General features: G+C 34.1%; 1 protein-coding gene across 9 annotated transcripts in view; it reads left to right on the top strand.

The window, feature by feature from the left end:
• Positions 1 to 11,531, top strand: part of Octbeta2R (Octopamine beta2 receptor) — a 74,998-nt gene extending 63,467 nt beyond the window's left edge. For 6 of the 9 annotated variants that reach the window (XM_081979284.1, XM_081979285.1, XM_081979278.1 and 3 more), the window contains 6 exons: positions 1,416 to 1,467; positions 7,570 to 7,733; positions 7,787 to 8,174; positions 8,233 to 8,520; positions 8,582 to 8,796; positions 9,423 to 11,531. In XM_081979284.1, coding sequence (XP_081835410.1) covers positions 7,712 to 7,733; positions 7,787 to 8,174; positions 8,233 to 8,520; positions 8,582 to 8,796; positions 9,423 to 9,778 — 1,269 coding nt within the window. In that variant the 5' untranslated portion in view covers positions 1,416 to 1,467; positions 7,570 to 7,711 and the 3' untranslated portion in view covers positions 9,779 to 11,531. The remainder of the gene's footprint in view (positions 1 to 1,415; positions 1,468 to 7,569; positions 7,734 to 7,786; positions 8,175 to 8,232; positions 8,521 to 8,581; positions 8,797 to 9,422) is intronic. The other 3 variants (XM_081979286.1, XM_081979279.1, XM_081979283.1) reach the window with 1 other exon arrangement.
• The last annotated feature ends 1,142 nt before the right edge of the window (positions 11,532 to 12,673 follow it).

Raw genomic sequence — 12,673 nt, 5'->3', positions numbered from 1 at the left:
CAAATTTTGTTATAAGCAAACTAAACTGCTAATAGCCATAATATACTTACAACGTGTGTGAAAAGACAAAATAAAACTTCCTAATATACAATATTTCAAAAAATTATTTAAAAATTACGTAAAACTTTTCTAGCACATTTCAAAAATATTTAAATATACCGAGTGATTTATTAGAAAAAAACTACTTTGGTAGTCATTTTTTGATTCAACTTGAACTACATCGAATGGGAATTTTAGTTTCTAAATGACATAAAGTGAAGCCCAAAAAGGAAGTTGGTCAGTTCCCAGCAAATGCTATCCATTTGTCATAGAAAATTACTTTGAAATGTAAAAAAATATCAAAATTGATTGTTTTATTCTTTTTCAGTCGTTTAGTAAAATTTTGGAATGCACTTTTGACTATTTAACCATATTAAGTACATTATTAGACCTGAAATCAAAATTATTTTTAAAATTTACTACTTTACGTTAGATATTATTAACAACTGGATAGAACTCGTGACATTCTCTAGTTATACAAAATCAGAACTAGCTAAACCGATTATTCTTTAATGGAGTCTTGATTACACTTACACTAACTCTCTAATAATCTAGATTGTATCATCGCACTGCTATTAGTATGTCGCATTCATACAGTTGCAATATAGCACCAAATTTCGTTGCTGATGTGGTTTCCATGCAAATACGGGCTCGGGAATCAGGTTAGCCCGAATTAGCGCATTGCGGTAGTTTTCCTACGGCCAGAAATACTATTGCTTTCGCCCTAATGGCCGTTTCCAACTCCCAGATAAGACATTTAAAGAATATAAATCTTCCAGTTTCACTTTGGCTGGCTGAAAACTTTCGACGCGTTGCGAGAGACATCATAAAGTTAAACGGTTGATTGCCAGTTGTACGGGTCAAAGTTTTGTGAACTATACAATTAGTTTGTTTCCTAAATTGCTCCAATAAGAAAATCCCTACTGAAACTCTCCCTTCAAGATTGAAAGGATGTTTTTCTTTCCTTTCTTACTTTTTCAATTGCCTTAGGGCCTAAACGGACCCTTCAAACCTAATATTTTTTGTACAAAACGGACATCCTCCTATGTTGTAGCGTAAATAATATATGGCACAAACACTTTGAAGCTTACGCGTTTAAGTGACCGTTGGCTCATTAAACTAAAATCACAAAGTTGTCAATTAGGCTCTTTACCAATATGCTGAAGCTTTTGTAATCTCCAACCCTTTTGCAGTCATGAAACAGTTATTCTCTGGAGAAGGTTTTACCCTAAAATAGAATACGCTACGAAGTGGTTAATGCGACATTAAGTATCAGGATGGAAGGGTGCTTGTCAAGTAACTTAAATAATTTAGGATTAAACTAGTAGATTCGCTTAATCTGAATTGATTAACTGGTAGTTCGTTGTTTTTTGCAGACATGGTTAAAAGGAGTTACTAGGGAACTCATGAATCAGTTACGGCTTTCAGGTAAGGAAATTGAAAGATATTTTACTGAAGTAATTGAGGGGGGAGATTACTGGAAGAGAGCAAGGAGAAAGTAAAATTCCGAATGTATTTACTATCAATCAAATTTTTCAACAAAAAATTGGTGGACATCTCAGATTCTAATATGAACCAACATAAACTTGATTCTGGCACGTTTTCAGCCTCTGAAAATTTTTAAAATGATTCTACAGACTGTTGGCTAATTTAACAAAGATCGATTGTTCCAAATGCCTCTAAAGCAGTTCAGAACCTTTAATATGCTTTATAAACTGTGCAAAAACCTTCCAAATGCTGCTAAAATAGTCAAAAGCCTTCCAAAACAATATAGAAGCTTCCAAAATCTTTTAGAACAGTTTAAATGCTCCTGTATACTTCCTTGATAAAAAAAAAACTGTTGCAATATCTGGAAAACGTTTTAAAAGATATTAATTAAGGAAATAATAGAAAATAAAGGTAACTTTTTGTAAACTTTTATAAAAAAAATAAAATACATTTTTAGCATGAAGATGAGAACGGTATTGCAACAAATTGAAATCAAGGAAAGTCAAAGTCATGAAATTCTTTAAAAAAAGTTAATTTCTAGGGTACAGATTTTTATTGGTTAATTTTATAATTTATAAGCTATAAGTTCTTAAAAATGATTTTTTACTTGTGTTCACTTAATAACTAAATTATGAATTTACTGTTCAGAAAATTACAATTTTATTTGCATTATGGTTGTTACTGCAAACTGTTGAATTACGGTTCTCTGATCTATAAAATAATTATTTAAAATTTTCGTTTTCCCTGCAAAGATAATTGAAATTCCTGTCATTGTTTATAATATTGCAGTTGATTTATTAAAATACAAACTCGTTTAAAACTGTAGGTGGAATTAATATTGTCAGCAGAAATTAATTTTTGTGCGCCCTCTGGCGCAAAAGCAAAACAGTTATTTTCGGATTTTTAATAAAACTTTTATTAAATCCGTATTTACGATTTCTCAAACCTCTATTAAACTACATCGCTTGCGACCGATCCAAAGGTGATATTGCGAGAAATGGAGCGTAAAACCAATCTGAAAACTTTACAAATTTGGAGTTGTGTGCCTTTTGTGCACGGTTTAGCCCCCAAATTCGGTAATTCTCCTAAAACTCAGAATTAAACCTTTGGTCGAGGGCGTTTCATTTTATTGCCAGCGATTTTCCTAGACCCTTGCGAATATTCGAAGCTAATTTAACTTTTATCGCTAGGGTTTTTCCGAAACAAGTTTTTTTTTGTTTACGGGACGCCTTTGCGGAGAATAAAGCAGTTTTGTTCTTGGCGTGTATCTTTAAAGCGATCTCAAAAGTCTCGGGGAATATAAAATAAATATTCTCGTTCCGTGTTCGTACTTGTTTTGCATAATCTCCCGATTGGAGTTGAGTGGAGTCTGAAAGGCGTAAGCACGTATTATGGGACGTAGCGGAAATGCAGGATGCAATATTTGATTTGATTGTTTTTTAATAGTTTCCAACAGACAAGCTAAAAACTGTGAAAGTTTTTCTTTATTTAAAAGCTAAGAAGAGAAATTTTGAATGTGACAAATCAAGAAACGTTTTACTTTGATTTTTGTCTAAAGGACAATTCTAAATTTTTTCCAGGAATTATTCAGATTTTAGTAGCTTTATTTTTAATTGTGATATAATTAAAAGTACATTATTCCTGTTTGTATGTACAAGGTGATTGTTTACGTATATTTTACTTAATACCTAATTGTTAATTCTGATTTGACAGAATAATTTAAATTAGCAAAACATGTTTGCAATTTTCATATGTAAAGTAGTTAAAATATATCAAAAATCTGATAAGGGATTGACATCAGAATCTGGTGGCTATTAGGAAAAATTACTGCAACTTTAATAATGTAAACTATGCTGCCAGATTAAAATTAACAGAGTTAGTTATTGAGTAAAAAATAAACAATAATTAAGACACTAATGCCTGTTTTTCCGACACTTCCAAGTCAATTTTAAGTACAACTCAAGCTAAGTTGTGGTTTGAATTTGACAGATCTGATGCAAAATAACACAGTATAATATAACACTAAACCTATCTAAGCTGTCCTTAAACTGAACTTCAGAAGTCAAAACGATAACGGTACACAGACTGGATGACATTTTACCGAATTAAGCCATATCTGGATCTCTCTTTCCAACGAAAAGAAAGGCGACAGTTTAAAAGAAAATTACCTCAATCGTCTCTTTTTGCCGTGCCTTTAAAAGCCGGCAAAGACTTTTAGAAAGAAATCTGCATTTGAGATTTTTCCAATTTAAATTGTTATTTTATTGAGTCGTTTATTTTTCACTTAATCAAACATTTAACAATTAACCAACAAGGGACTTTAAAACAAAATTGGTAAAGCGTGGTAAACGTTATACAAACATTTATTACAAAGAGGGAAGAAAGTGCTTTTAGGACGATTTTTAGGGTCACGCTCAGGTGTGCGAAAACCGTTTCGCACCCGCAATTTGGTTTATGGCAAAACGATGGTTTAGGCGTGATTTCTAATACATATTTTATTCTCGCCCGGATTTTCCACTTGAGATAAATTGCCTGCGATTTTTTTTACACAAAAGGGCTGAAAAATGCCAAATATGAAATGCGACCGGGACGTGGTAATCGGGTTTCGGTGGTGTTTTTGTAACGGGCCTTTCTAAAAGGGACCAGGCAATGAATCTTACATATAATAGTAAGAATGGAATGACGGAGGGTTTCAACGGAAATTGGAACTTAAAGATTCGTGCAATTCGGGTCTCGGGGCAAACGTTCGTTATTATAAATCCTTCCGGAAACATTCCAGAAATTATTCGGAAACAATCCGCTAACCGAAATTTATTACGGAGACTCTCCCCTATTTAGTTATTCAGAGAAATATTTGAGTTACCTTTGCATTGATGGTACAATCTAATCTAGACAAAGCTGAATATAAACTGTATAAGAGCGTATTGAAGGTTCTACACTGCTTTAGAGGCATTTGCAATCTCTTAGATGGAACGAGAAATTGTTGGAGTGCTCTAGCATTTGAAAGTTTCTATATAGTTTTTTAGACTGCTTTAGAAGCATTTTGAAGTTCCTATAGAGTTTTGAAAGCTACAAATTTTTTTTTTTTTTACTATTTCCGGTGCAGTTTAAAGAGCATATTAAACGTTATAGACTGCTTTAGAGGCATTTGCAAACACTTAGACGGATCTGAAAGCTGTAGGAGTTTTTGAACTGTTCTTGAGAACTTCTAGGCTAGTTAAAGAGCTTGTAAGCTGTTTTAGGACTATTTGGAAGCTTCTGGACTGTTTTGAAGGTTTTTGACTACTTTAGGAGCATTTTGTCAAATTTCTTTGACCGTTAATAGCCACGGAACCAGACAAACTGTCTTATCGATAACCTAGTTCATAGTCGCTCCTCCAAGTTTTAAAATATTTCACAAACAAATTTAAGTTTCTATTTTTCACCAGATTAAGATTTTCTAAACCAACATTTTTCGGTCTAATTAATTTCCAAAAATAATTAAGAGGGCAATTCCCCGCTTTTTGGAACGAGTTAAGAATGAATAATCGAGTGCCGACAGCCGATCGAATTTTAGAGCCTCTTTTTCAGACTTTAATTAATTAATAGCAGAGGCATAAGTCAGAACTTCAAACGGTCGGCCATGGGTATTCGCGCCCGCTGAGCTGTGATTGCTTCTCATTTAGCAACGAAACAACGTTTGAATTGCAAATTCAGCGAGCAAATTCCAACTAAACCGTACCCTTTCAGCTTTGAAAATTTGTTTTTCTGTTTAGGCCTCGAAGAGGACCTCGTTTAAGTGGGTTAGTTATTGAAACGAATGGAGCGGGCGGAATTTTTGTCATTAGAGCCAAGTGAAAAATGTTTTTTGGTTTGCGTTAACATAAGTGGTTTTAATTGAATTATTCATACGGTTGTTATTAACAGAATTGGAGTTTGAGTAAATAAATCTATCTAATTTATTCACGCCTTTCCTCTCCTAGGGTAATAATAGAAAAATCAACAGACTTTGGCGGGAATATCTCTAAGTGAATTTACAATTCAAATGCTAATCCAGTGCTTAATGGAAGCAATCTCGACCTGGTAAGTGCCAGATACTTCTAGCTCTGGCATAGTTATTGGCTCATCGAATGAGCTTTCTTAGAATTTCAGCTTTAAGGCCTCAAGGATAGAATTTTTACTCTAACTGCAATAACACACAGTCGGAAATACGAAAATCTTCCACTGTAAAAACTTCGTTTCGGTCAAACTTCATTGAATAAGTTAGCATAATCGTACGGAGAAGTTGGGGTTAACAATAGGTAGGGAGAGGAAAAGGGGAGATAGATGCCGTTAGCTAAATCCACAATGATACAATAGACCGGTAACTTTCGGAGTACTTTCAGAGTTTTCGCTGCTTTTTTGCTGGATTGTCTGGAAAGTTTTTCTAAACTGATTTGCACGGAAAAACCGTAAGAACGACGTGGATTTGCTTTTGGAAATGTTGAATCTGGCAAAGCAAGGTTTTGTGTTCCGCTGTCATCTTTTGATACAAATGCAAAGTGCAAAAGCACTTTTAAAGAAACTCTGTTTTGGTGTGGTTGGAAATATTTCTTGACAGGTTAAAAAAGATGGTTGCAGTAAAATTGGAGTATTACAAATTGAAAAAATGAAATTTCTCCAGAATTTTCTAATAACACCATGGCACAATCAAATGATTTTTGAGACTTAGTATAGCTGTTTTCGTTTATAACGATTCTTGTGAGTTGTTTGGTTTTCTTGACGTTCGAATGCTGTGCAATAGTTATTTACATTACTAGTGTGGTATGAGCATTTTTACAGTCACCAGTGGGAAGCATTGCGACGACGAGATTGTAGATCTGGTTGTGGTGATCACACGAGTCCATTAATTTGCCATACCATACGAGTAATGTACAATATTTTATCTAGGATTAACACAGAATTTGTCATTTTTTAACTCTAACTTTGAGTTACGAAATGAGGGATTTTACAGTCACTAGTGCGATAATGATTGTTTTATTGTACTCTTAGGGTGCTTTACCGCAGTGACAGTAAAATCCCTAATTACGTAACTATGTATTGTTAGTTTAAAAAATGTAAATAATGGTTCTGATTGCACCAATAATTGCACACTGCACATTGACACTTTTGAAAGTTGTTTGAAAAATACATCTTTGCCATCCATAATGCATAAAATCCACAAGTTAAAAATTACTGTAGAAATCCAATTATTACCAACCATATCCAAATTCCTCCAGTTTTGTTACATATAAGTAAACCCAATTTCTTCGTTATTTTCCACATAGTAAATTACCATCCAATAACAAAGGCAATATACAAAATCCTTGCCTGAAACTCATCGACATAGTTTTCATAAATCGGTATTTCATTTCCAGTGGCGACAGGCGGCATATTTCAGATTGTATTTAGCCCATAAAGAAGAGAAATGATCGTATATAGCGTGAAATGTGGTCGAGTCGTGAGCCCTTTTTGCATAAAATTCCTTCATTTAGGTTGGTAAAAGGGCTGCTCAGAATATAGGCTAATGCGATTACTCTTACTTTGTTATTATTAATTTGCAGCTAAATATTACAAGATACTGGTTAATAGTGTGTTTACGTTATTGGTGGCGTTTCTTTTTCCCTTCCTAATTTGCTGTTGACAAGGTCCGAAAAGGAATTTAATTAAGTTTTATAACAAGTCACGGTGACATTATCTGAACAAAGATTTTAATAAAAAAATGTTAATAAAAAAAGGGACGGATCTAAAGAGGGAGCCACCCATACGGAAGTGAATTCTTTCTTTCGCTCGCAGAAACTAAATTTAAATATAATTACCGTTAGACAAAGAGGTCTCGTTCAGAACTCAATTATGTCTGGCGCTTCGTTTTGAATACTCTGGATAATAGAATTCAGAAAATAGAATATTGCGTCGCATTTTGGCGTAGAATTAATCGAATTTTTTCTCTGTTTCCAAATTGCCCCCCCACCAATTTCACAAAAAAAAAGCAGACGAGGATTAATCACGTTCCATTAACCAAGACACTTTCTCCTTTCAATTCAGGACGCCCCGGCAGGCAATCAGATGGCCAGATCCAGAGGGTCAACTAACTAAAATTTATCTTCCAATAAAATGGGCATCAATCAATCGGCACTAGCCATTCGCAATTTGGACAGCGCCCGCTTCAAATAAAAATTTATATGGGATGGATACTGGAAAATATTTAGGTAAGTTGCAATCCACTTAAAAATCGTGCTAAATTGCAAATTTATGAAAACAGGCACCAACACCTCCTCAATGAACTACAACACCACCGTGGACAATCAAGGCAGCACCGCTAAAACCGATGATCATGCCTGGGACACGTTCGTTCTGTTCATCAAAGCGACAATCATGGGCAGCATCATCATCGCCTCGATTTTCGGTAATCTGCTGGTCATAGTGTCCGTCATGCGACATCGAAAACTTCGGGTCATCACCAATTATTTCGTCATATCGTTGGCATTAGCCGATATGTTAGTTGCCATGTTTGCGATGAGTTTTAACGCGAGTGTAGAAATTGCCGGACATTGGTCGTTCGGGTATACGTTGTGCGATGTTTGGAACAGTTTGGACGTTCATTTTTCCACCGTTTCGATTTTGCATCTATGTTTCATCAGTATCGATCGGTAAGTTTTGATGTCCTTTAAGTGGGTCACATCAATCTCCTGTCTTTTGATGTTTCAGGTATATTGCCATATGTAAACCACTTAAGTATTCGTTTCTGATGACAAAGAAGGTAGTGGCAATGATGCTGCTTTTTACGTGGATCGGTCCCACCTTCCTCAGTTTTTTGCCCATTTTCATGGGTTGGTATACCACCAACGACAACCAAGCATTCAGACAAGAACACCCTGACGAGTGTATCTTTAAGGTGAACCAATACTATGCGGTGGTCAGTAGCAGTATAAGTTTCTGGATACCTGGTTCAGTCATGATTTTCATGTACTCACAGATCTTTAGAGAAGCTAATCGGTACGGTTTTTTTTGTAATTGCAGAACAAACATAATTTACCGGCAATCCATATTCTTGCAGACAAGAAAAAGAAATGTTCAATAGACATGGAGCGGCCATGTTGTTGCACGCTAACAACACTAACGGTGACATGTTGTCCAATTCGGGAGGATCCTCCAAGACATTGACGCTCCACGAGATCAACCAAGACCTCCATCACACTCCGACTAGAGAGAGGAGCATCAGTAGAATGAAGAGAGAGCATAAGGCTGCAAGAACATTAGGAATTATTATGGGTAAGTGTAATTTAAAAAAAAAAACATATTTCACTTATTTTATAAAGTTAGAATGACGGTACAGTTTACAGTGAAATAATGTGTGAGACAAAATAGAAGAATAATAGCGTATTTACGCTACTAGTGTGATATGAGCATTTTTATAGTCAGTAGTGGGAAATATTGTGGGATCCATTAATTTGTCATACCACACGGGTAATGTACCACCTACCAAATTATTAGTCAAACTGTGTTTCATGTCAGTTGAGTGAGTTTTCTGTTTGGTTATTCCACTTTAATATTTAACAGGATTTTTCTTCTTTCTTTAACTTCATCGTCATGAGTAATAGCCATCATTATATGCTCGTTGAATAATATACAGTTTTTAACGAACGTATAATGATGGTTATTCCAACTGGAAAATCACTGAAATTAGTATTTGACAGTTAAGTATTTTATTTACATGAGTCATTTGCAAAATGTTACATTCAAAACGACATTAACCCTTTATTTGCAGTATATTTCTAAATTGCTATAAGTTTATAAAATGTTCAACTTTTCATCATCATCTGGAGTTTCATGTTAATAATGTGTCACGTCATCTCAATCTTCTTTGAGATGAGAAATAAAGCTTTCAATTGTTTCAGGTATATTCATTCTGTGCTGGCTGCCATTCTTTCTATGGTATGTCAGCGTGACCTTTTGCGAATCGTGCCCTTGTCCCCACGTCGTGGTGGCCATCCTCTTCTGGATCGGTTACTTCAATTCGACGTTAAATCCGCTGATTTACGCTTACTTCAACAAAGATTTCCGAGAGGCGTTCAAAAACACATTACAGTGCGCTTTCTGTTCGTTGTGTCAAGGGCCTCCTTCGGATCTGAACTACATCGACCAGAGGAGGCCTAGTGTTAGATACGAGGATCGGACTCGAAGTGTTTTCTCCGAAACGTATTTAAAACACAACGTGGATAGGCGAAGCTCTGATTTCGGGTCAACCCTTTGAGTAGACTTTACTAGCAGCAGGTTAACCACTACGAGTTTCTGATTGGAAACTTGGGTGTAAAGCTTGGGTGAAAACCCTTGAAACGAATATAAGGTTGGCTCAATTTTACTATAGTAACAACAATTCAGGTAAGCTCAAATTAATTTTACTGAACTGTGACTGATGGTAGAGTTAGAAACGTAACAACACCACCCTATATAAACTCGTTCACGAGGATTTTCAAGCAAACTTTTGACAATCCGCTGCTAGACGCTTTTGATAATTGCCAAAGTTAACAAATAATGGTGCTCTATGTTGTAAGAAGTTGCTTTCTCTTCCTGACTCGAAAAGTTTCCTAAATTCCAGTTAAGTTATTTAGGAAAGTTGAGTGTTTGTAATTAAAGTGTACAAAAAAGTGATAGCTAGTAAAATCTCAAAAATTATTAGTTAATAATTTGATGATTTGTAAATTTGTTTTGTACTTTTCTGGGCAGACTTTTTGTATATATTATGCCAAAAAAAAATGCGTAATAAAATCTACTAAACATGTAAATAATAGCATATTTGTAATAATATGTGTTTCTATTTTCTATCTTAGATATACGATGTGTATACACTTTTAGTATGTATAAATAATAAGGAGTGAACGAACGATGATTTTGTTAGTAGTTATGCTTCTGGATCGGTTTACTTTGGTGCTAGCGGTAAAACGAATATTATTATTTTGTAAGCAAAAGACTGGACAAATTAAACCAACTTAATAATACTTTAAGTAGTAGTCAAAAAGTTTAAAATTACTTCCTTTAATTAGTAAATAATAATTACATTTTGTAATTAAAACTTGTGCCTGACTGCATTTTCCTAAAAAAACGTCGGTTTAATTAACTTTAAACTGAACGATGCAACTTCAAAATTTATCCTTGAGTCAGAAAAAGTTTTTATCCCGATTATAGAATGTAAATTGGAAATTATAATATTTAATTGCATTTTTTGTGAACTCTAGCAAAAAACTAATTTGCTCTTTTGGCATTAAAGATAATGTAGCGAAACACAATCATGACTTTGTAATCAATTAATAGTGTAAAACAGTTTTCGAGTTAGTTGGGTAATTTAGAAACGTATGTGACCAAAATGTAAAATGTATACATAAATAATTCAAAGCAATAATTGATTAAATATGAGAGATATTTTTTATTCATAAATTTGTTTCACATCGAAAATTTGATATTTTCAGTTCACTGAATGTTTTTTCCAGTTGATTTAAATATTCATTTCTATCCAATTACTGTCTGGATAAACAAAACATTTAAAAAAAAAACAATAATAGTTGTCTATTAAATAGCTATAGATGTCCTAAATGTTTTAAATTAAGTCAGTGTTGTATGTACAAAAAATTATTATTTGTTTGTTATATTTTGCATTCGTTAGTGTTGTTGAGAATCTTGGTAAAGCCGCATTTTATACTTACTTTAGTACAACACTATAATTTATATACTGTGCATATTAATAAAGCGTTGGCAATGTATAGTACATATTCTACAGGGTGACAGTTGGATAAAACTAAATAGTTTGACTAAGCAAATGTCACCCTGTATACTATTATGTAAGTTTTTCGCTACTTAACAAATTGTTTTTGTATTATAAGTGACGTGTAATATACGACTTTTGTTTTTTTTTACATAATTTTGTTAAACTAAATAAGTTATTATATACGACACGAGTGATGTTTTATGAACTGACAGATTTGCTTTTTCAATAAAACAAATTAAATGGGCTTTTGAGTTTTTTTCTGTTAGAGTACCTTTTTAAGCTGATAAGCTCGGGCAACTCCTTTATCACAATGAAGTTGAAATAAATTTAAAAGTGGCCGCGGTCGTGCAGTAAGCCCGGTCAACTTTAATACGAAAAGCCACTCGTATGGGAAAGTTTGGAATCGGGCCAGCTCTAAAGTTGCCTGGAAATGTTTTTGACTAGGAGTGATTGTGTTTTTCGTGCCATAAAATCCTTTCTGACCTAACGGATTTGAATTATTACAAGAGGAAAAATGAGCGTAAAAGTTGTAAACAGTGTCAAACATGTTTCAGAGAAAATAGTGTAGGTACTTTAATCTGGTGTTAAGTTTCTAAAAACTAACTGCATCCTTTAAATCAAATACGTAAACACGTATAGAGAATTGCAACGGATTAGAGCTCAACAAATAACTAAAGTTTGGTCCCAGAGATAGAGCCACTCTTTGTATCTAACTCTATTTACGGCTCTATTTACACAAAGGCTTTCCCCGGACAAATGTGTTTCAAAGCTTTCGCGTCAATTTGCAAAAAATGCAGAGGTAAGGCAGTTTTTGCGACCAGAGAGTATCGGCAGTGCGGCCCCAATTTCCGCGATTAAATTGCCAATAAAAATGATGAAATGCCGGATTTAGAAAAGAAAATCGCATTTAAAAAAAACTGCACGGCGATAACTTCTCGGTTTGGTTAATAAATCATATTATTAAAAGCTATTTTGCCACGCCCAGTGTAATAAATTAGCATTTTGTGAAGAAAACGATTTGGGTGCTTTTTTATAAAGCCATTTAGGCAAATCAAGTTATTGACTTCAATTTTTGTAACGCAATAAATTAAAAAGTTGAAATTTTAGTTTGTTAGGTCTAAAGTTAATTAATCATTGTGGAAAGTCCACATGTGCAGTATTTGCGTAAATCACAGCACTGTTTGTAGTTTGTGATTGGTCAAGAAAAAGCAGCAAGTTGAAAGCTGTTTTTTTTAACCAATCAGAAGCTACTTATTGTTCTGTGATTTATGCAAATTCTGTATACGTTTTTGTTTAGTTAAGTTTTGGGTTTGGCTCTAACCAGTAAGTTAGTAAGAAAAAATAGCGCCAAAACACTAGGTTACATTTTAGATGCCACTTTTTTCC

This window comes from Ips typographus, linkage group LG4, assembly GCF_016097725.1.
Source record: "Ips typographus isolate SLU linkage group LG4, UJ_Ityp_2.0, whole genome shotgun sequence".
NCBI lineage: Eukaryota > Metazoa > Arthropoda > Insecta > Coleoptera > Curculionidae > Ips > Ips typographus.
This window is presented reverse-complemented; position numbering and strand designations above follow the sequence as displayed.